The sequence below is a fragment of the Patiria miniata genome, unplaced genomic scaffold (assembly GCF_015706575.1).
Source record: "Patiria miniata isolate m_02_andy unplaced genomic scaffold, ASM1570657v1 HiC_scaffold_3, whole genome shotgun sequence".
Classification (NCBI taxonomy): domain Eukaryota; kingdom Metazoa; phylum Echinodermata; class Asteroidea; order Valvatida; family Asterinidae; genus Patiria; species Patiria miniata.
Window position 1 is genome coordinate 3,572,723 of NW_024037069.1, and position 24,648 is coordinate 3,597,370.

At 41.6% G+C, this 24,648-nt stretch overlaps 3 protein-coding genes across 5 annotated transcripts in view; all 3 read right to left on the reverse strand.

The window, feature by feature from the left end:
* The window catches only part of LOC119738044 (highly reducing polyketide synthase azaB-like), a 34,747-nt gene extending 27,898 nt beyond the window's left edge, over positions 1 to 6,849 (reverse strand). The window contains exon 1 of the mRNA XM_038212764.1: positions 6,729 to 6,849. The gene's annotated coding sequence lies outside the window, so the exon portion shown is untranslated. The remainder of the gene's footprint in view (positions 1 to 6,728) is intronic.
* Positions 6,850 to 15,449: 8,600 nt separating this feature from the next.
* LOC119738351 lies at positions 15,450 to 20,195 on the reverse strand. 3 transcript variants are annotated; one of them, XM_038213213.1, is made up of 3 exons: positions 18,330 to 20,195; positions 17,534 to 17,599; positions 17,067 to 17,100 (listed from the first exon to the last, which is right to left on the reverse strand). In XM_038213213.1, the coding sequence occupies exons 1-3, from the start codon at positions 19,105 to 19,107 to the stop codon at positions 17,084 to 17,086; spliced, it is 861 nt and encodes a 286-aa protein (XP_038069141.1). In that variant the 5' UTR covers positions 19,108 to 20,195; the 3' UTR covers positions 17,067 to 17,083. The 3 variants fall into 3 exon arrangements, 2 of the variants coding, with proteins under 2 accessions (XP_038069142.1, XP_038069141.1); XM_038213214.1 differs by lacking the exon at positions 17,534 to 17,599 and having other exon boundaries at positions 15,450 to 17,100; positions 19,267 to 20,195; XR_005272444.1 differs by lacking the exon at positions 17,067 to 17,100 and having other exon boundaries at positions 17,108 to 17,599.
* Positions 20,196 to 20,432: 237 nt separating this feature from the next.
* On the reverse strand, positions 20,433 to 24,301 carry LOC119738204 (catechol O-methyltransferase-like). The gene is made up of 3 exons (XM_038212970.1): positions 24,097 to 24,301; positions 21,027 to 21,229; positions 20,433 to 20,744 (listed from the first exon to the last, which is right to left on the reverse strand). Exons 1-3 carry the CDS (start codon positions 24,299 to 24,301, stop codon positions 20,433 to 20,435), a joined length of 720 nt encoding a protein of 239 aa, XP_038068898.1.
* Between the last annotated feature and the right edge of the window lie 347 nt (positions 24,302 to 24,648).

The window sequence follows — 24,648 nt, forward strand, 5'->3', positions numbered from 1 at the left end:
AAGAGCACCAAGGAATGGGAAATTGCACCAAGGCAAATGATCGAAAGCACCAAGGCAAATTATGGAGGATACCAATGTACATGAGGACACCAAAAAAGCAAAATAGTACCCCACCTTGTCTTTACAATCCAAGCTAGAAGAAAAAAAAAGAAGCAAAAAAAGAAGAAAGAAAAGCCGCGTGGCCGCGTCAATTCCGGAACTTTGGTCTGACCAGAGACCGAATATTTTTTTTGGGCCTTATAGACAGTTTTTTCCACTAACGAGTGTATTAAACTTGGAGCGTGCAGGCTAATACCTGACCCTAGACTTGATGACAAGTCGTTAGATAGGCCTAGTCGTACTTTGTCCGTAAGCTTCAGTCGAACTCCATCGGCGCGGCTAGTAGTATAAGACTAGTACTACTCGGCCGGGTTGCGACCAATAAGCCATTTGCGAGTAACCTATACCCTATGGGATTTAAATGTGAAAAACATCTGGTACACTGACTTGCTCAGAATGCTTGGCACATTTTTACTTTGAATTCTCCAGACTAAAGACACTGTTTCTAATCACATGATTCGGGGCAAGCTCTTGCATAGTTACGTAAGAGACGCTCAGCACCAATACATTGTTCACAATGGGTGAGAATGGCACAAAGACACCAGACCATGCCGGAGCTGGGGGTTGCTAGCATAAGGCTTGCCCCGAATCACGTGATATAGTAACAGTCTCTTTGGTCGGGAGAATGCAAAGTTAAAACGTGCAAAGCATTGGATTAAGTCAGCATTCCAGATTTTATTCAAATTTAACTCGCAAATGGCTTATTGAACATCAATAGTCAGCATCATTTGGTCTGAGAACCAGACTTCGCGCATTGCAGAGATATTTTACGTGCGTGGAGCCTGCAGTAACCGGTACCGTATACGTAAAACGATTACCGACTTGGCACCAAGTCCAACCTGACCCCCGCCCTCGTCTTTTTTTTTTGGATAGGATTTTGGCAGGCTGTCAAACTTCGGTTCAAAACACCTTAAAACATGACAGTACAATCGCTGAATCGTTGTTATGCTGATAACTCAGTTCTGGATCACAATACTCGTTTTTGTTATTTTGATTTCAATAAAATATTCTCGATTTTGAATTGGTATTTATGATAAAACGTCAAAATTGAGGCATTATGTTTTTGCATAATTTTATCATGATATTTCCTCCATAAATCTTTTTAAAAAAAATGGTAATAACGTTTTGATAATATCGCTTTAAACCTGACAAAATGTCCAATTGGAGGCATTTAAGTCGCGTTATCAATTTATGATAAAACGTCAAAATTGAGGCATTATGTTTTTGCATAATTTTATCATGATATTTCCTCCATAAATCTTTTTAAAAAAATGGTAATAACGTTTAAGTCATTTAAGTCGCGTTATCAAAATGTTTTTGTATAATTATATCATGATATTTCTATATAATTATTAAAATGTTATTGCGAACGGCTTAGATATAACATAGTTGCGACTTTACAAAAATGTTTTCACAACATTATGTATTTGCTGGGGACAAACAGGGATCATCATCACAAGACTGTGGGTGCAAGTTAAAAGGTATTAATGAATTATTTATTTATTAACGTATTAATTCATTTAATATATTTTATTTTGCACCCCCCTCCCCAAAAAAAACCCAGAAAACTTTGGAAAAATGTCAAAGATGTCCTAAAACAGTAGCTTCAAGTTTTGCCTCGCCAATTTTGATCGTAAAGCTGAAGGGTTCTCAGCCTCTTACTTGTTCCAGACATCAGACGGCTGTTGGCAGTTTGAGCCAAAAAATGAACGTGTCAGATTTAATGGGCGTTTTTTTTAAATGTATAGAAATTACATTAGCTAAACAGGAAACAGTCGTATACATTGCCAACAGTGCTTTTCCCTCAACGTTTGCAAAGCTGTATGTAGTTACTACGAACAAAATACTGTCCATTTACAATTTAAGCAGATATATGCCTACACAGATCGTCTAAATACTGTACAACCAAAATACAACTTGCCCATCGGAACTGAACGCAAGTTCAACGGACACAACAGTTGTTCATAGAATAGGCAAAAATACGTGGGGGGGGGGGTTGGGGGGGGGGCAAAAATTATCAAGATATCAATATAAACACAATACCTTAAAATATGCATGACATGATATTGATACCCTTTAATAAAAAAAATCATGAAGGGACAATAATGACTAGGGTTTATCGTAGATCCCTTCCTGCCTGTATTATGAAACGCCTACTTTAAAAGCTATATACAACACTTGCTTTTGCTGTAATTTTCCGAAATGGGTGGATTTTGGTGTCAGTTTTTTATAGCACATGTTATTAAAGCGACCTGTTTCAAGTTTTGTGCTCATAAGTTGTGGGGAAAAAGTCAAAAGCGAGGTTCTTGTGGCATGATTTCCTGACCTACATTTCAGATGAAACAGAGTAATTTAGTAAGTTTGGGGCTAGGCAAGGATTTATCGGTCTACTGAGTTTTTATGAGGGAAAACTTGCAGAGAGTAAAACATGAATAGCTTTTTTATTAAAACGAGACTACACTGGAATTGGCGTAAAGGATGACTAGTTTCAATGAAAGCCCGTCCCACTCCTATTGGGTTGGGGATGAGTGTGAACCTTGTTATTTGTTAATGCTGAGTACAGAAAATGCTAGCAACGTCAATGAAACTTTTAAATGAAAAGAAAAACCCCTCAGGGAAAAGGTATGAACTTGTGCCCCTATTGAAAGATCGAATGAAAAAAAATCCTGGCTAGCATAATCAACTTTGCCACCATTGTCATGGCCGAGGTTATTGCTTTCGGGTCAAAACTTCCATCATGGTGGAAATATCATAGACATGTCATGATTTTAGATACATATACCTTGAGAGAAATATCGATTCTGCACTGCCTGAAGATTTAGAAAATACCTCCTCTTGATATTTTACAGTGTATGTGCTAGACTTTCGAAGCGCCGCGCTTAGCCGCGGCAAAACTAGAAACGAACAAAACGAAGGAGATTTTGTAGAGCAAGCATAATGTATAGCGTAGCGGCGCAATTTCTTCGTCGTAGAACACTGCTGGCTGTAACACATTTTTGCCCGGCAGTATGGGGGTGCTGTAGTATATTCCAGCACCCCAATCCAAAAAGTTGGGGGTGCTGCAGTACCCACAGCATCCCCCCCCCCCCCCCCCGTTCCCGCGGGCTTGTTAGCAACAAACCTTTAGAGCCCAAATAATTTACATAAATCTACAATACGAATCTATAGTAATATACATTGAGTTGAGTACGACATCCAACAGCCGCCGGGTCAGTAATACGTACATTCTGCGTCCACAGTCCATTTGACTGACCCGACGGCTGTTGCATGTCCTAATCACTGCTTATGTGACGTCACTTATCTGCTCCTGGTATCCAGGTCCACCGCCAGGTAACCGTAAGACTATTCAATTCGAATTCCCCAATGTGTAAACTTTCCAAAAATACCCACCAAACACTTGGTCATTTCCAAAAAATAAATTACCCCTGGCTCTTGGACTATTAGGTCAGGGAACCGGACTACATGGTTTTCACCCATTCACGGATATGTAATCTCTTGCAAACAAAATGCGGTCTAACATTTGGAGAACTTTGGGGCAATATTTGAAAAAAAGTAATTTTTTTTTAACGATGGTCGGGCAACCATCGTTTGAAATTGATACAAAAATTCCACTTTTCTTGAAAGTTACAGCACACCGGGTTGCAATGATATCACAAGATGCTTGAGACTATTATTTGCTTTCGGTAAAGTAGGATATTTCATACAGTTTTGTTTTGCAAATGTTGTTTATTACATTTAAGAGTCGTGAATCATGACTTTTTCCTGGAAACATTCCGCAGTAATTTCAATATCTGAACGTCGCATACAATCTGTGGTCATGGACCATCATTTAGGAAACGTTTTGTTTTTTTAAATGAAAACAAATACCTAAAGTCTATTTTTTTCCAACGTTGGTCGGCCAACCAGCGTTGGAAATTGATACAAAAATACCTGTTTTCTTGAAATTGTCAGCAAACCAGGCCATGATTTTACGGCATGCTTTAGACTGTCATTCACTAACAGTCTTAAGATGTTTCGTGATAATTTTTTTTTTCATGTTTGCAAACATTGTAGTGACAAATATCTGTTTAAACGACCAAAAAAAGAAATTCTATAAGAAAGTATACCATTCAGATTGAAAAGCAGAAATAATGATTCTGATGTGGGTAAGAATTTTGTATTTGATAAAACACTCCAAAATTACGACTGATAATTTGAAAACAAGTAATCTTTGAAATGTTCAAGTTATACTTAGGAAGCAACCCTCAAAATGTGGTACCATTACTTTTCGATCGCTGCGTAATCAACAATCACATCAATTTGAATCACATCAAGTTGAATCAAGTTGAATCACTGTATAGGCTATGCAGCGCGATTGCCGGACAAACGTGTTCATCGGTGTTCATCGGTTCTGATATAATTGGCCAGTTAGCTTTAACCCTAAAGGGGCCGGGGGGGAATCCGCCCCCCCCCCCTCAACATTTTCCGTGATAGCCTCTAAATAAAAAATGTTCGCGACCCGAGCTGTATTTGATAAAACACTCCAAAATTACGACTGATAATTTGAAAACAAGTAATCTTTGAAATGTTCAAGTTATACTTAGGAAGCAACCCTCAAAATGTGGTACCATTACTTTTCGATCGCTGCGTAATCAACAATCACATCAATTTGAATCACATCAAGTTGAATCAAGTTGAATCACTGTAAAGGCTATGCAGCGCGATTGCCGGACAAACGTGTTCATCGGTGTTCATCGGTTCTGATATAATTGGCCAGTTAGCTTTAACCCTAAAGGGGCCGGGGGCGGAATCCGCCCCCCCCCCTCAACATTTTCCGTGATAGCCTCTAAAAAATTTTTTTTCGCGACCCGAGCTGTTATGACTTTTTAGCCTCGAGCTTTGCGCATCTTTTGATACCAAAAACATAAAAATCGGACCACGGGTTGCCGCGTAGCGAAAAATTTTCCGGCGCTTCGCGCCGTGAAAACTGAATTTTTGCATATACGTCGTGTACACAGAGCAGAATTGCCATTCGTACATATGAATAATTAATAAGCCATAATTCCAAAACCCTTTGACCTATAGTCATGAAATTTCTTGGGTATGTTTAGGAAGAGTTGCTCTATGCATGTGCTGAGTTCCAAAATTTTTCGTCACTCGATGGCCGAGATCTTAGGGGGGGCGGAATCCGCCCCCCCCCCCCCCCCCGGCTGAGAGATGGTCAAAATAACCCGGCCCCTTTAGGGTTAAACAATAGTACAAATAAATGTCTGTTAACTGGAGTAAAAATAACTAGGACAACTAAGATTACTAACTCAAAAGAAATCTCGGACGATAAGTAGGCTTCGTGAGACCCCAGACCCCAATTCTGAAGGACATTTTGGTAACATTTATCAATCAATGTGGTCAATAATGAATTTATCACATGCACGTATTACGCTTCAAAATTTCAACAGCGAGTTCATAACCATAGCGTATTACTACATGATTTTTGTTCTGTTTCCAAATGATGCATTGTGTATATCTTGTTTAGATTTTCGATTTAGTATGATCTAATTGGAATCTTGAGGCAAGCGGGACCTAGCTAACAGTGCCGTTTATGAATAAGCACCACACTTTCCAAGTAAGGTATTGTATACAAAGGACAAAAGAAAACACAAAGCATTGTCCTCGTCAGTATAGTAAAACAGAGTGCGTGTCCGGTTCGTGTGCACACATGTACATTATGCAGTTAGTCTGCACACAGCGACCTGGTACATGGTACCCTGTAGAGGCATGTGCATAATAGGGAACAGAGGATTGTACACGTCTCCACAGATCAATTTCTATAGGTGAATACGTCTCCACAAGGTTATCACGAAATAGATATAGATTTACTCAAAAACTAGGATTTTCCAAGGTGTGTTGATCCATCGCAAATTGAAGTATTTTATGTAAGGGATATTAAGTCCGAATTTCAACCCAGGAAATTAGTTTTGGTTAAAACAGGAGCATTTTGAAAGCTCAAGTTCAAACTCAAGAACTTTGGTACACAAGAACAAAGTAATGATTCCACAAGGATAAAAGAAAATTCCAGTATGTGTGTACATCAGTACTAAAAGCATCGTCGTAAAGGAACTAATTTGTTATAGGGCGATGCTCAATAGGTGGAGGTACCCATTCACTGCCAGCGAACAGGGTGTGGTAGGCCTATTTCTGCCCAAGCGGTTTCTGATATTAGGATAATTGTCCGAAGTTGCAGTGTGTATTGCTCGCTGTTGTTCGAGATCACCAACCATTGCGCTCTATTCTAGAAAATCAATTTGCTGCAGCTAGTATTTAGTTGTTGTTTGGAGACACCTTCATTTGCAAATTCGTAGCCTCATCCAGCTGTGGGCTGAATTGAGACATCATTATAGGACTGGTGTCCAAACAAAGGCAGGTCGGTGACATAGGGATTGAGAGAAGTTTCTGCAAAAGTAAAACAGCCTTTTGCAGTTCATTAAGCACGCGTAAGAGCCAATACTTGCAAAAATCAAACACTATAGTTTGGCACCATTTCAACTTCACGTTTGGATTGTATACAATGCCAAAACTTATGAAATATACAGTTACAACGCATCTATAAAAGTTCAGCAATATTTCATGAAACACATTACAATATACTTTACCTGAACTTGCGACAGATCACTCGGTCAACCGATGAATAACTGTGGAATGCTCCGCTGTTTTCCAGTACTGTTACTGTTAGATCGGGCAGGACATTTCCATCCTCCCTTTCCTCGATTGTCTCCCCGTCGAATAATGATCGGAGGACAACTTATAGCGCCTTTTAAAACTATTCCGAAGGAAGCAGGCAGACGACAGCCGGTGCGCGCTTCTTGACCAATCAGAGCTGACATCCTCCTGCTGACTTCACCAGAGGTCAATTTGATTGGTTGTCGGTGGGGTCATGCTTACGTGCATGATTACGTGGTAGGTCATCCGGGAACTTGCATGGTACTTCCCCTCGTCCTGTGACGATCGATCGTAGCTCGTATGTGTTGTATTGTCTCTCGTTATTGTAGTATGAAGAAACGCCGATATTTACGCTGTTCCGGTTTTCTGGTGGTTCGGAGCAGCCAGTCAATGTTGTTAAAAAAAAAAATACGTATTAATCCCATATTTCGTAGAAAACCCCTACATTTTTAAAGTTTTATTTAACCTTACCAAATTCCCCCAAAATCTTCCCATATCCGCCCAAATGTCACTACATGCTATCTCACCATTGTTTTTGAAGCTTTTGATGGTCTTCGATCTCCTTTCCACTCAAGAACAGTATTTTTCAATCTTTTTGATTGTGAGATATCCGACGAGACTACTTCAATAATGTTTCCATCGACATTCCACAGAGTACGGCATACAGATTGGCGATGGCATTGTTCAATTGATGACAAAAGCATGGGGTTTGGCACACAGCAGAATACTTGTATATCATAAGAAAGACGAGTTTGCAATATGGCCATCGCAGATTTGTCCTTTGAGAAAAATATTATTACCATGCAATGACAGCCATTTTGAAAATTTAGAAAACTGCTTGTTATTCTACCTATATTTTGTCAAAGTACAACTTAATCTGCGATGACCATATCCTTTAGCTAAAAAGTTTCTCTAGGGCATGTTCTTACTGTGTACAAACTTTCATGCTTTTATCATCAAATAGGCAATTCTATCATATTTTGCATTAATATGCCTGACTTACAATATTAAGGTGAATTTTAACCAGCACGGCGCAACTAATTCAACTGTTTGTAGAGATATTCCCAGACGAATATTATAAATTATATGTTGGAAACATGAGTGAAAAACGTAAATTCGTATTTGTAACAAAAATGTAGTCAAGTTAATGTCACACGTCATGAATAATATTGTTATTTTATTCAACAAACAAAAACACTTTCTCGACAGTGTCCACATCAGACGAAAGGTTTTGAAAATTAATTCTTCCGGTTTGATTTTCTCAACACCCCCCCCCCCAAAAAAAAAGCCGTAGTCTTATTAGAATTATTGATTGTAAAGTATGTCCCCCCCCCCAAAAAAAAAAAAAAAAAATGCCCGTCCGACTATTTTTTTAATAACTACAAAATCATGAATGCAAGTTTGAAAATGTTTAGTTGTGCAGATACTCCTAAGCCTTGGCCTCAACCCTTATGAGTTTCATTAAATTTCAGTCACGCATCACTGCACAATTGTCAATTGATCACAACAACATTTTTGGACACTGTGACCACGTTCCTTGCCTTATTCAATTTCAGTACTGTGTTAAGCCCCTGTCACACTTTTGGGTATCCTAATTCCTTATTAGTTCCTTATCAAAAATTTTCAATACGCAGCCGTACGCTCAAAACGTCGATTTTTTTTGATTACTTTGACTTATGTGCGACGCACATCTAGCGTACAAGTAACCAATTCAGCCCATCCATTGCGTGTGAGATGCGTATGTGTTGCGTATGCAGTGCACAACGTTATTTTTCGGGCTGCGAATAGGTCAGTATGCAGGGCGCATGCCGAGCGTATTCCGGACGCACCCGACTTATGCCGACCGCATTCCTGACGCACTTCCGACGCAATATGTCGGCTTTCGCCATTGATCTCCAAATACACAGACTGTGTATATGGAGATCAATGGCTTTCGCTATGAGTTCGTTCAGCGTGCGTTGTATCTGCGCTGCAAGTACGCTATGTATACGTCCAATATAGGCGGCTCATATGCTGACGGGGTGCGTGCCGGGAGGTCAGCGTATTACCACGTATGAATCGCTCATCCCCCAAGAACACATAGCGTACTCGTACCGCGCACGACCGATGCGGGACCGATGCGCTGCGTATTTATAACTTATGACCTGTGTAACAGCATACGCAGCGTAGTTTTGTGCATGCCCAAAACTATCCGGCGTACTGGGCCGTACCATGCGTATGCCTGCGTACATAAAACTTACACAAAACGATAGAGATGCATATGAGGTGCGTATTGTGCGTACGACTGCGTATGATAAAAATGTCAATGCGCAACTCATAAGGAATTAGGATACGCAGAAGTGTGACAGGGCCCTAAGCTGTGTAAAATCCTACATTGTGGAAAGGGCTGCAGTTGGGATAGGAATCGTTTGCCTAGCTGTCAGTCATTATGGCAAGATCTCTGTTTGATGTTTAAGAGCAACTGATAAAATTACTGATTCCAATCCCAAACCACGTCAGCCCTTTTTTCTCAGTATGCAGGATGTATTGATGTATTCAGCTATTATTGTTATTACTTGGGGGGGGGGGGGGGAGGGGGGGACTCATTACCAAAAGTGTGTTTGAACAAATACCAGTCAGCTGATGTCCGTCATGATAATGCAAGTATAATATTAATTTCTCGCAATGTCCACAGTAAACTTCAACAGCTGATATCCGGTATAGGGCCTAACACGACGCTTACCTTTGCACTGCCAAGTTTCGTTACCCAATAATTGTCTAGCCGCACACGGGTATAACAAAGGATTTATTGTTTTATCGAAAATGTTGACATGTGTCAAGTGTAATCTTTGATGTATAGCCTGAAGTGACAGTTGTAATACCGGATTTAAAGTAACCGATTAACTTTTTTTTTTCATGACAAAATGGACGGAGTGAATATTGTGTTGACTCAAAGTGCTTTAATGGTGGTCCTTCATTCAACTATATGCTCTATTAAAATGCTTTTCTGGACAACCGAGGACAATGTTACTGTGATGTAATTTCAGGAGGAAACTGTTCAGGTCAGGCGTTTTCTGTTCAAAATTGTGAAGCCATAAATTTGCTCATTGAAAACATCTGTGAGTAAAGTTTGTTCATTTGGTTATTATTGCCATGTCCTGACACAACAAAAAATCACCACAGAAAAGACAATTTACGCCGGCAAAGTTTCCAAAATACTGGCAACTTTTGGTGCTGAAATAGCTGTAACTTGGGGTTTCTGCCTGACATGACATCAAACTTCTGCTCATGTATAATTTGAAATTCGCATTAGCATAACAACCAAAAAGGCACCAAAACACCCATTGAAAATGGCAAAACACAAATTGAAAATCAGGTTTAATGCGACACGAACGTGCATTTTCAAATATTGCATTAAAACAATCACATTGCGTGGGCCCTTTGAATTGTCTCCAATCGGCATCTTTCAACCGAGTCGAGTGTGAAATCTGTGCATGAATGAATAGTAAATGGTGCTTCGTGGCCAATTTTAAGAGAGCACAGTCGGAGGGCATACATATCAATGTGAGGCAATGATGTACATCGGGTCGGGTTGAAAAGGCCAAACCGACCCTAAACATTACAGATATTAACCGAATCCGAACCGAAACCGATCTTAACTCGCTCAAACCGACCCGACCCGACAAAAAAAAATAAGGTAAAAACCGACCCGAACCTACCGGACCCGAAAAAAAATCCGAAAAGAAACCGAATACCTGACTTGGACAAAGGGATCACTTTTTTGTGCCTTTCCTTACCCAAGTGGCATGAATTCCTTCGCAAAACCAACGTCTCTCTCTCTATACTCAGTGGGTTGATCGAGAGTAACTTCGCTTATTGAACAAACGCATGGTATCATCACGCGGTATCATGAAAACTGTTACAATGTATCTCTTTCACTGTCAGTCCCGATCCGACTGAAGAAATTAATACCGTGGGAACTTGATAGTGCGCTCGGTGGCCACACCACACAATGGGCTGCGGTCACAGTGACTATCAATAATATTGCATCACCTGCATTTTAACCTGTTTCGGTTTATTTCGGTTTATTTCGGTTTATTTCGATTTAGTCGTTTTTTTTTTCAAAAGATGGCTAAACCGAACCGAACCGACCCGAAGTCGTTTCGGCTCGGGTCGGTTTCGGTTTCGGGTCGGGTTTGCACATCACTTAATGGGAGGGTACACCTCGTGCGCGCGTAGTGCATGGTTTGCGAGCGCATGGCGCAAAATATACGCACAACTCAGTGTGCAAAAATTTATGTTGTGAAAACCCGACCCGAAACTGAAACCGACCCGACTCGATACCGACATCAGGTCGGGTCGGGTGCTATCTTCATCATTTCAGTCGGGTCTGGGTGGTTTTGCTTTTGCGATTTTCGGGTCGGGTCGGTTAAGGCATCTCGTGAAAAACCCGAAATAAGCCGAAATATGCCGGGGGAAAAAAACGAAACAGTTGGGAAATTCACGCGGTGCCATATTGTAGAGTTACCGTGCCCGGTACGACAAACGTCAACCCACCACGCAGCACGCAATGTGCATGTGGTTTGCGGTCTATCACGCATAGTCTATGTGTAGGCCCAGGGACGTAAATCCCCGCTGGTGGGGGTACATATCAACACTTTTTGACAAAGGAGGGTTGGGGCTATTGGATCAAGAAGAAGAAGAAAAAGGAAACAAAAAAAAAAAACCAAAGAGGTGCAAAGGCATATTACTGTTGATTTAATGCACATGGGCGTCCGCGGGGGTGTCAATGGGAATGGGGTGGACAAATGTCCCCACGCCCACCCTCAAAAAAATTATAAATTGAGAATATGCTAGAAAAAGTATCAGGATTTTGTGAAATAATGTATTCCCCCCCCCCCCTCCCCTCCCCGCTTTAGAAAATATCCTGGCGACTCCCATGTCGGTAGCAAGTTAATATTTTGTTTATTACCAAAAGTGTGTTTGAACAAATACCAGTCAGCTGATGTCCGTCATGATAATGCAAGTATAATATTAATTTCTCGCAATGTCCACAGTAACCTGCAGCAGCAGATATCCGGTATAGGGCCTAACACGACGTTTACGTTTGCACTGTAATTGTTTCATTACCCAATAACAGTCTAGCCGCACGTACACGGGTATGAAAATGTTTGAACTTCGACCGCTCACGTTTCGAAGCGTTTAAAAAGGTTGCCATGTGTCAAGTGTAATGTTTTAAGCATATAGACATAAATTACAGTTGTAATAACTGGTAAAAAGGAACCGGTTAACTGGGGGGGGGGGGGGGGGGGGGGGGTTCAAGACAAAATGCACGTCCACCATTCGTCATGTGTGCTATGTGTGTGTACCCTACCTTTGTTCGATCTTCAACATGCGTATCCTGTATAGTGGCGCAGCGCTGCTTAGGCCGATTATTTGCACCCAAATTGTGCCCACATTGTGGTAAAATCATGAAATTTGGAACGCAGAGCCGAAATGATCTGGGAATCATTTTAAAGGGGCACTAGGTCCTGAAATCCCCGAAAAGTTCATGTTTTGTATTTGTTTACTTATCGTATTTCAAACAACTGGTTGAAAGGATACCACCCAACGGCGGAGCTTATTTTAAAAGGGGTGCACCGAATGCAGAAAACTGTATTGGTAGCATTTGTTGTTCTTTATGTTTTGAAATAAGCTGAGCACATGAAAACATTGTAACGTTAAAACACTTGTTAGTGTTACCCATCTGGTGGGTGTGTCCTAAATACAAGGCGGTATATTAAATCAGCTTTATTCAAACGAGGACCAAATAGTCATTTTGCTTGTAAAAACACAAATTCTGTATTCGTCAACTATTTTATTACCATACACTGCAAAGATAATATAGGTACCAATAATTTTTCCCTTTTTTGGGATGAGCTGTATTTCAAAGTAGGGGGATGAATATTCTATACATTTTTGTACTGACTCAAAGTGCTTAAATGGTGGATCCTAAGTTGGTGTTGCGTGGTAGGCTAGTGCGTAAAGTGCTCGCCTCTCACCAAGGTGACCACGGTTCGAATCCTGGCCGCGGATCACATGTGAGTAGAGTTGTGCGTTGGTTCTCTCCTGTGCCACGAGGGTTTTTCTCAGGGCTCTCCGGTTTTCGTCCCTCAAGAAAAATCAAACACTTTCGATCTCTGGCTGTGCTCCGTGGTTATATATGGGTCGATGTGGCCGGCAGCCATAGGCGCCTTTACGTGCCAGCGTCCCGACAACGTTGTAGCCGCGTCCTTCGCAATTCAGCATACCAGCTGCGAGTAAGGATGATTAGCCTCTCAAATTATTATTATTATTATTATAAGTGTTTAAATGGTGCATCCTTCATTCAAAAATTTCGTATTAAAAGGTCCGTGAAATGACTTTTTGTAAGGAACATTATTCGTGCAACCTTAACTCCTGTAAAATGTTTGGAAACTATTTGACATGTCCCTTTTTGGTACATTTTTTTTTAAAGTGCACTTTTTAAACAGAAAAGTTTGTTAATTGGGTTACTGCGATGTACTGACACAACAACGAATCACCACAACAAATTCTAAATACTCGCAACTTTTGGTGCTGAAATAGCAAACTTTTGCTCATGTATATTGAAATTCACATTAGCATAAAAACCTAAAACGCACCAAAACACCCATTGAAAATGGCAAAACAAAAATTGAAAATCAGATTAAATAGGAGGCAATTTTGAAGGATTGCATTCAACAAATTACAATGCATGGGCCCATTGAATTGTCTTCAATCGGCATCTTACAACCGAGTCGAGTGTGGAATCTGTGCATGAATGAACAGTAAATGGTGCTTCGCGGGGCCCGGGTTCGAATCCTCTCGGTGTCCTTGTGGTTAACACCGCACGCGTACAGTCGTTTACTCGAAAGAGATGTAATTTCCCGTCGTAAAATACCATCAGTAACTTAGCTTAATCGGTAAGCGCTGCTGCAGATGTGAAAGAGTGAAAAACCACTCGAAAAGAGTGAAAGTGCCACTCGGTCAAAGAGCCATATGGGGGACAACTCTTTTTAGAGTGGATAAAAAAGAGTGACTATAATTCACTCCAAATAGAATGAAGTTTTAATTTCTAAGAGTGAAAAAGAAACACTCCAAAAAGAGTAAACGAGTGACAAGAGTGCTATATAATCGCTCTTTTAAGAGTGAATATAAACGCTATATTCAGAGCAAAATTGACGGTGGAACTTACTTTCATTTATTTGTTAATATTTAGACAGTATAGCTAGCCTAAGCCTGATGACGATGGCCATCTTTTCCGGCCTACCTAAAGAAGGACATTCAACAGTAAGTTTGAGAAAATGTTCGTAATTCCAAACGTAGGAGGAGTCCAACCTGGGCTACTGCCGGCCTAGCATTGCAAGTCTGGCCGCGACCATGCACTGTCCATGTCTGTGCTGTGCCTACCGGTACCTTCCTAACGAAACTTATAAGTCCAAGTCCTTTCGATTTTCTCTGCTTGTTCCGGGTCGTCAAATGCCCCTCGGATTTTGTCTTCAACAACAAGTAGGCCTCCGGAAAAGGTGGCCATTGTCATCAGGCTTAGCTTGAGGCCGAGGCTAGCTGTACTGTCAAAACGACAACGCGATATCCGGCCATATCGTACGCGCACGTTAGCGAAACGTACGTGTAATGCACTTTAACATTGGCGGCCGTTGAATTTTTTTTCAGTGTATACATTACGCGCGCGCGGTATGTATGCAAAGTACGTTTGGACACACATGATTGGCTCAATCTAAAAATCATCGCGTCAGTGATTGGCTGTTTTCGGTAAACAGTCGCTCCAAAAGTCAAGTGGTAGTCATTGCGGGAATATAACACACTCGAAAAAGAGTGAAATTTGTTTTTGCGACTCGCCCCCCCCCCCCCCACCCATGAAACCTTGTCGCCCCCCCCCCCCCAGTCGCCCCCCACTGAGATTTTGCGTTTCTAACAAAATTATCATTGATCTACATGACGCCCCTCCATGAAATGTTCCAGCCCCCCAGCGCCCCCACTGAAAAATTCCTGGCTACGCCACTGGTGGGGGCGGTCTAATCTTCAAACCGGACGATCATGGGCACTATCACACAACATATGTGGCGCTTTTCAGGGCGGCACAATTATCGCCAGCGTCGCAGGAAATTCCACAAAGGGCACTTGTAGTAAAAAATGGCACTCTTCACAAAATAATAGGGGGCCGCTGGTGAAAAAGGGCACTTGTGGACAAAAGGGGACTCTTTACACAAAAAAAAGACAATTTCTGTGATGTCATCTTGTAACCCACACATTCTTCAATGATCTTTATTGACATTTGTGCCTGTTTAGAGAATTGGTTTCATAAATGCAGCACATTACATCTTAGAAAGTGATATCTAAGAAAGATTCTGACTTTTCCTCAACCTTTTTAAATCTAGAGTCCACTGAGCAGTCATTAAGAGTAATTCTTTCAGTATTGGCAGCTCTGATTAATTGTAGCCGCATGTAACCCCTTCGTATTTTGGTTAATAACAGCAGTAGCACCCACTCTTGTCGATTTCCCACCCAACACCCAAAACTCCAGTTGAATCATTGGAGCCGGTATAACAAACAATGAGAAATCACATTTATCATTTAAATCATCATACACAAACAAAACACACTATACTCATTAATTTGGGATTGTGCGAGCTGCAGCAACCAATACTTTTAATTAGCTTACACTGTTTCATCGACTTCTCAAATTACACATCATTATTACTGATAACTTTGCACGATATACATCGAGATATATATCAACATATTAAGTATTAATCACAAACTGTGAATTCGACCCATTGCTTTTGGTGATCGCCAGATACGAAAAACCACAAACCTTTTTGGAAAAAGTGGAAACGTATGCCCTGACCTATGCTGACCACCGCTCTCAGGCTAGCTAAGCAATGATAATGGGAGGTTCTTAAAACAACGTATTTTAAGATAGAATTACTTTAGCCATTACAATAGCATATAATTAAATAAATAACGTGTGTTGCGTTGCTGCTAGCAAGCGTGAAGTGACGCGTTTCTCCGCTAGCATCACATACCACTACCTATTCAAAATTCCCGCTCTGACCATCGAACCATACAATCATTAGCATATCAATGATAAATTCGATGCATTCTAATTCATTCTGGACTCAACCGAATACATCAACATTTATCATTTAAATCATCATACACAAACAAAACACACTATACTCATTAATTTGGGATTGTGCGAGCTGCAGCAATCGGCTTGAATAAATAAAGAACGGGTGGATGTTAGATACCTAACCGCTGAGAAACAGATAATAAGTTAGAAAAGCTCTCTTGGACATAACCATCTTTAGCCGTCTCCGACTTCCAACGCCCATGGCGTTTAAACAATCTGTCGGCTACACCAGCCTTAGCAGCCTCTGAGGCTCCACCTGATCTTAAACTATGTAAAGAAAATTTGGAAACATCTGCAACTACTGGAGAAATTGCTTTCAAAACTAGCTCTCTAACTCTGGAATATGACATGGGCTGATTGTTTTTGCGCAGGGAATAACCATTTTTAACTTTTGTTAAGTTCCTGAACACAAAAGCCTCTTTATCACCACTGGAAATCTCTGCAAGATTAATATAAAGCTCTAACATGGCTACTGGACAAGTCTGAGAAAATGATCTAGCAATAATAACTTCACTGCCCTGTCTGTACACGTCTGTCTTACTTGACTGAATCCGGACTGACAAATGGTCATGATGGAACATTAAATCTTGCATCTTAAGCGAGGCTAACTCATTAAATCTTAAGAAACCTGCAAAAGATATTAAAGCCATAGCCAAAGTTCTAATGTTCATTAGGTTATGTACTGATCTGTCAGCTCCTTGCAATTGTACCATCTGTACTAGGATCTGGGGTGTTATTGGCTCTTTTCTTGCCCTTGGTTTAGCGAGTGTTCGTTTGAGTCCCTCTATGACTTGAACAGTCAATGGATCCTTCATGGGGTCGTCCAAACTGGCCATGCGATGTGCCCAGGAAATTGCTGATGAAGCACTGATAATTGGCGATGGTGACGATGCTGAGTTGCTGATGTGAACCAGATATAATGATATTATATATGGATCACCAGGAAGGGGAGACTCGTCATGTGACAGTGCCCACTGATGCCATCTGGTAAAGGATGAGTTGTATTGAGTTACCGTGCTTGAAGCTCTTGAGCTCACCAATATGGAGGGCAGCTGGTTGGCGAGAGAACTCAGGTCTTGATTGTTGGCGCTCCTCTCGGAACGGTGTCTCCAGTTATCACTGTTGAAGATTAGCTTAACAAAGAGACAAAGAACTTTGTTACAACATATATGTTATTACTTTACAATATGCACTGTTTTAATTCCTAATTTTCTCCATTTCAGAATTGACCCCTTGGGTCTCTACACTAGTAAGGCACCAAGCCCAAGCGTTCTGAACGCTTGTACAGAAACTCATTGATAACTGCTGAACCTGACCGCTAGTACTGTACTGCGCACAATATCATGAATGAACTTAGAGTTATTACTTCGACCATTCTCAAAAAGTGGGAAAGGACTCACAAATTCATGGATACTTGTGATTTCTGATCTTTCATTGTAACCATCTGGGAATAATAACACCCAGTAAGGGGATGATCTCCAGGCGGGGCATATCAATGTCCCCTCAGCTCTGTTGGCTATTAACTGATGTATGACTCTTGGAATCAAATGTATCGGGGGAACCAACCAGTTATTTTCCCCTGCCCAATCTTGGGTGAACGCATCGGTTGCCTGAGCACCTGGATTCCAGAATCTAGAATTAAAACGAGTTAATTTGGAATTATAATAACTGGCAAACCGATCGATTGTGTGAGGACCCCACATATGATCAAGTAGGGAGAACATCTCATCTGAGGTCTGCCAATCGTCATAATCGACCAGCTTACTTATGAAATCTGCCTTTTCGTTCTTCGATCTCGGCACCCATTCTAATTCAAGGAACACTCCATTGCGTACACAATTACGCCATATGTTTAACACAATAGACTGTAAATCTGACTTCATACTGCCTTTGCAAACTATTCTTGTAACAGCTTGATTATCAGAAAACCATTTTACTCTGGTGTTTTTGAACTTGTTTATTTGGGATGCTAACACCATGTCTATTGCTTTTAATTCTCTCCAGGTTGAACTATGTTTCCTTTCATTTTCCGACCACTGACCATGACTGATCGAATCATTGACATTTACTATGTAGCCTCCGAAACCATTTTTGCTTGCATCTGAAAACACCATAGTTGAACACATGGGTGTTAATTTTATTGGAGTTTCCTTCAGGTTATCTATGTTGTGTAACCAGAAGAGGAGTTCTTCGTTGGCTTGTTCTGAGATGACAACTTTGGAATTCCACGAATTTCTAGATTCAATTACACAATGCATAGCTTTGGTCATTACCCTACTCATTGATCCCACAACTAAATAGGATGAAACAATACATCCTGCCACACTGGCTAGATCTTTGACTTTGACGCAGGTTGACGAACCTGCTGACTTGGGAGTTAACAGTTCTTGAATTCGTTCCTTGATGCTGTTTATTCGTCTGTTTGGCAAAACAAGAGAACCATTCTTTAGGTCAATTATCAGACCTAACCACTCGGTCTCTGAAACCGGGTCCCAAGTACTCTTTTGTACATTAGGTACGAACCCCGCATTGACCAGGTCAACTTTAACTTGAGCACTGTGCTCTCTGGCTTTCTGAAAGCTCTCTGCATAACACAAACCATCGTCTAGGAACACAACTATTTGTTTACCTTCACTTCTCCACTTCTGTACAAGTGGTCTCACCACTTTGGTGAAAACGTATGGGGCAGCGGATAAACCAAATGGTAATACAGTAAACTTGAAGAATGTAAAGGCACCTTTGTAAAACCAGGAAAATCCCAAGTACTGTTGATGTTCTGTACGAATGCTAATATGGTGGTATCCCGATTTTAGGTCAAACTGGAACATAAAACCCCCCTTTTGAAGATATAACATCGCTGTACGCATATCTTCGTACTTGACAGATAGCTTCCATAAAAACCTGTTCACTTCTCTCAAATCTAGTATTAATCTCCTCTTGCCTGATTTTTGTACTGAAACTGACAAAGGATTCACTATGTATGGTTGTTCTGTGCAAGGCAAGACGCAGTGCGTCTCTAATAAATCTGAAATTGCATTTGTGACAAATTCGCTATTATTGATGGCTGAGCGATTATTCAACCCTTGTTTGGATTTCTCAACATTCGGCGTGTGTGGTGGTGTTTCATAAAACGGAATCATGTATCCGTTGCTAATTATGTCTAATACATAGGAATTGGCATTAATTGCTCTCCAAAAATCATAATGATGATGTAAACGACCAGCCACTTGAATTTTGCAACCTGTGGAACACCTTTCTTCGTACTCAAAGAAATTATCGGTAAATTAACATAACTCAACTTCATTGAACGTGCTAGACTTGCTTGCTGCGGTGTCCTTGCTAGGTGGAGAAACTTGGGGTGTTGCTCTTGTCTTGCCTTCTACTGATGTTTGGACAGGCTTTTCTCCAGTGACCTTGGCTTCCGCAAGCGTAGCAGATGTCTTTGCTGGTTGGGAATCGTTGGCCACGAAAAAACTGGAATTGAGAAGCAGGAGCGACAGAAGTAGTAGCGGGAGCAGGAGTCTGGTAGTGGTAGTCACCGGTCTTGAATCTCTTGGCCCCGGCGGACTTCTTACTGGACGCCGCTTTAAGCTTTCTGGCCGCCCTGTCTTCTGCCCTTGTGATCTTCTTGTCATCTCCGGAGTCGTTGGCCAACTCGTTATTCTCGTATTCTTCGACTGTTGCCCAGCCAGAGGGGCTGGTATCGGCTAGTCGGATTAGCTTTTGACGATGCTCGAGCAGAGCTTTAATACTGGTTAGCTCTTGCTGCACTTCAGTGGACTGGTTTTTGCGTTCAGCTTCTACGACGTGATCCAATACGGACTGATTAAAGTTATATTGTCGTTTATGGCCTTCCCTTTTCCAGGTTAATTTGACGCTAGTGGCGGATTTGAGCTTCGTATCAAAATTGGCAGAAGCTTCAGCTATCTTGTCTTCCAGTATCTTAGCTTGACTAGATGAGAATTGAGCCAATAGCTCCTGAATGTCCTCTTTCGTAGCTGGAGTTGATGACATGTTTAAAGTGTTGAAAATGGCGACAGCTCTAAAAAATAACGTGTGTTGCGTTGCTGCTAGCAAGCGTGAAGTGACGCGTTTCTCCGCTAGCATCACATACCACTACCTATTCAAAATTCCCGCTCTGACCATCGAACCATACAATCATTAGCATATCAATGATAAATTCGATGCATTCTAATTCATTCTGGACTCAACCGAATACATCAACATTTGTGCATTCTTTACCACTATCCGTTAGCAAAACGTACCAAATATAGACGCCGTGCATAGACCTACGTTTCACATAATACACCGCCATCAGTCTGGTCGCGTTGTGATCACAGAGGGCATTTCGATCGTACTCTCAATCATCTACAGGATTTATCGATGTTATGGGATGAACTTTCTGTTGAAATGCCCCTAGAGATGGCACAACGATGGTATCCGTGAAACATCCTATGCATTCTTTTTAGCCTAAGTAGACTGATTTCGCCAACGCGTCTTCCCAGTCAGAATACTCCACCGTAGAGTGAATCATCTCCGTCTGATAGTTCTCCGATTTTTGGACGTACTCCAGGTAGTCTGGAGCACCGGGGAAAATAATATTATCAGCTAAGACGACGGTTCCTTTCCTCAGCAGGCTAAGGGACTCGAGGAGCTTCAAGTCCCTCAGGTACGCGCCCTTCCAGTGGTCGATGAAGACGAAATCCAATTTGTCCACGGAGAAATCGTCGCGGAGAGTTGGAATGACGTCCTCGGATTTCTTGCAGATGATTGTAACCTGTGTATTTGAGAGACAAAGAGAGGGGTTGGTGTTCATTTAGGGAATGGGCATACATGCAGTGTTGAGGAAAAAATATAATTGTGACAGCATGTAAACCATGGCAGCATGCGAAAGTAACCTAAGTCTTAAACTGATGTTTTTCAGAGTTATTTGTTTAAAGTTTAGCATTGTGTTACAACTGTAAAAAAATCTTGCTCCAGCTCTCAACATCACAACGGGCTAGAAAAAGAAGATAATAGTATTGCTATTGGATAGATCTTTGAGAATACAACTCTCTACCTTCTGGGAGACTTGTGCTCCTGCCAACTCGATGAACTCCTTGGCCACCTCCTTCGCGAGGGTCTCATCAGCCTCAACGGTGATGAACCGGCTTCCTTCGGGGAGGACACTCGCCATCAGCACCGCCGAGTAGCCGCAGTACGTGCCCAGCTCCAGGCATGTCATAGGGGCCAACTCCTGGATAAACTTGCGCACTATATCACCTGATGTGAAGGGGAAAACGAATTCGAAGGCAACGCTTGTAAAATTAGTCCAATTAGCGCTCAGGGCATTCCATTTGATTGGCTCAGAATGGCTGACTACTCATTGGAAGTTAGTCTGGTTCTAACTAAAGATTCTGACTATTCCTGATGAATCTTTGGTCAGGTAGCCTTCAGTTATACATTGTATTACAATTTACGTCACGTGACTCAAACGGGCGTAATTCCTCCTTTTTCCGAAAATGTCCGAAGTTTGCCGAATTAATTTCGTCGACAATCGGATAGTGCCCGAGTGTTTCCGAGTATAATATAGGTTTTATTAACTGCTAATTGGGGGCCGTATCATAAGTCCGACGCCTCATAGGTCCGACGCCTCATAAGTCCGAAATTTCGGACTTATGAGGCGTCGGACTTATGAGGCATACAATTTATTTATTCCACCTCATAGGTCCGACGCCTCATAAGTCCGACGGCTCATAAGTCCGACAACGGAAAAACGAGGCGTTTAATTTGTCGGACTTACGAAGCGTCGGAGCTATGAGGCGTCGGACCTATGAGGCGTCGGACTTATGTGGCGTCGGAACTATGAGGCGTCGGACTTATGGGCCTTTATTTGGTTAGGGGATGCGATTCTGTCGGACCTATGAGGCGTCGGACTTATGAGCGGACCCCGCTAATTGCTTATTAAACTTTAAAAGTGAGTTGATAATTAATATTCATTGCTTTCATTTAGAAAACTAGAAATTCAACGACGATTTTGTACATCATGCACTCGGATCGTATTCGAGGGGCGAACTTTTTGCGGCGTCATGCACTATTTTGAATTTGACGACGGGATTTTCCAAAACTCGGCGCGGTGTTTATTCGACGCCACCTGCTAACAGTGCTATTTGGGCGCTTAAAGGGAAAATACAACATTTGCAAACATCAAAAAATAAAACTACCAAATCATTTTGAAATACTTTGCTGGACTGTTCGTGAATGACAGTGTAAAGCATCCTGTAAAATCATGGCACCTGGTATACTGTCATTTTCAAGAAAAGTGGTATTTTTGTATCAATTTCCAACGCTGATCGGCCGATCAGCGTTGGAAACAACTGGCTTTTTTTTCAAATACTGGCCCCAATGGACCATCGCACTTGTTTGCAATCGATTACAAACCTATGAACGGGTACGAGCCAGCTAGACTGGTTCCCTGACCTTACAATTCCCCAATGTATGTAAACTGCTCTGTTTCTTCTTATATGGAGTCAGGGAACCAGACTACAGGAAAATGATCGTTTTTGTTGGTTTTTATAGCATTTTCGAACCCAAAACCTCAAAAAAGTCAGTGTAACTATATTTGCTATATATTTCCTATCCCCCAATTCCATCCATTTCTGAAAATTACATCAAAAGCAAATGATGTATATTCCCTTTAACCTTGAGGATTCTGGGTCAACATTAGTCAAAGTTTTCTTATAGAAATATCAAACTGTATTATAATAACTGTATGATATTATGAAGCAAGTGATTTATTTTTAAAAATGTATTGCAACATTATCAGCTGGATACGGAGCCGAGCTTTGAAAAAGGGCCATCAATGTCGTCATGTTTATTTTTAGCCACCGAGACTGCCTGACCTACAATTTAGACGTGAGCGTCGGGAACAATTGTCAGGTCTGGGAACCAGACTAATTGGCAGTCTGTTCGTGCATCTGATGTGTACACAGGGGGCTGGATTTGGCACATCCATTGGTTCAGGCCAAAAAAAAAAGTCTCCGGTTTCTGGCATGGAGCTTGCCCAAAAAGTGGTGCGGCGACGCGGCTTTTTTTTTTTTTACCTGATTTTTTTTGCTTTAAATGTCGGCTGATGACTGCAAATGGTGCCCGACTAAACTTAGTGCAAATATATGGGAGTCCAGAGAGGCCACATAAAGCTTATTCTCGACCATAACCCAATCTAAAAACACGTTAAAATTGTGCAGCAGCAGGATTCCAGTCAAACCAGTGAGTTTGGCGGTTTTGAGACATCATCTTTCATTGAAAAAAAAAACGTTTTCATTTTGCCGACGCGCATGGCTACGGCGACGCGCGCGCATACCAGATACCGGAGACTTTTTTTGGGCCTTAACTATACAACAGCACTTTTCACTAGCCAAAACCAGGCCTATAGTCACAAGTGCATCCGTCAGTCGGTGCATCCGTCGTCGGTAGGTCAGTCAGTCGGTGGGATAGGCAAAAGGAGAACTATAAGCAGGCCCTATTGGACCAGCAGTAAGAGTTCACACTCACAAGATACGACGGGCATTACTTTCCTGATGTCGAGGGCAACAATAATACGTGAATGGAAACGGTGTTCCTGACCTTCAAACCGTAAAAACACTCTTGGATTATGCTCATGTACTGATGCACAAACTTAAAGACCAGAAGGAAAAAAACCGGTATACGATTGATACGTTACTTCCAAACTGTAGCAACAACCTTATCTATCATAAAAATACAGGCGTGGATCACGGGGGGGGGGGGGGGGGGTTTGTGGTCAACCCCCAGCTTTATTGCATAGAAATGCATAAACAATCATACTAACCCGAACCCGCCCCTCCTTTGACACCCGAAAACAATTATACTGGTAGTAGTGTCCGCCTGTGCACAAAATACGGACAGAGCCATATGGGTTGCAGGGTATTTGTACACTATTATCGTCGGATTTGAAGAGCGCCCCCATTGAAAGTATTGTACGCGCCTCGATGTAGCTTTCGATGTACAAAAGAAAGTCCATAGTTTGTGTTGCTGCAAGTTGGACTGCTCCAGCTGGAGTTGGAACGATCCTTACTGTCCGGGGCAATTGCTATGATGTAACACGGATCGTGATCATATAGGTAGCCTACCTTTCTTGTCTCCGACGTGCATCATCCGACGATCCTTCTCGTAGCAGTACTTGTCGGTAGCGGCCAATAACGCAGCAGGGTCCCCGCTGATTTCAGCAGCCCGTTCCTTGAGGTGGGCTAGCATCTTCTTTGTCCTGCCGACACGATCCTCCAGAAATTCATCATTAATTGTGCTTAATTGCGGGTTGTCGCTCTTTGTTGCCATCGTTAACCCTATTTTTTTGTCAGCAGGAATTAAATTGAAAGAAATGATAATTTTTAAAGCGCCTTTTCCAAAGGATACAAGGGGAGAATGCAACCAAAAACCTTAAGGTACGATTAAACAGACGTGTTTTTATAAGTCCCTTAAACTGTTCGACTGATGAAGCGAGGAGAGAGTCCCAGCTTCGGAGACCAGCGATGAAAAATGCACGGTCTCCAAACTTCCAGGAGGATCGAGATACTGCTATTGGATTGTGATCGGAGACCTTCACGTTTGGGTTTGCTGGAATCAAGTATGTCCAAAATGTAGGGTGGGAAAGTGTTGAATACATGTTATGTACATGTTCAGTG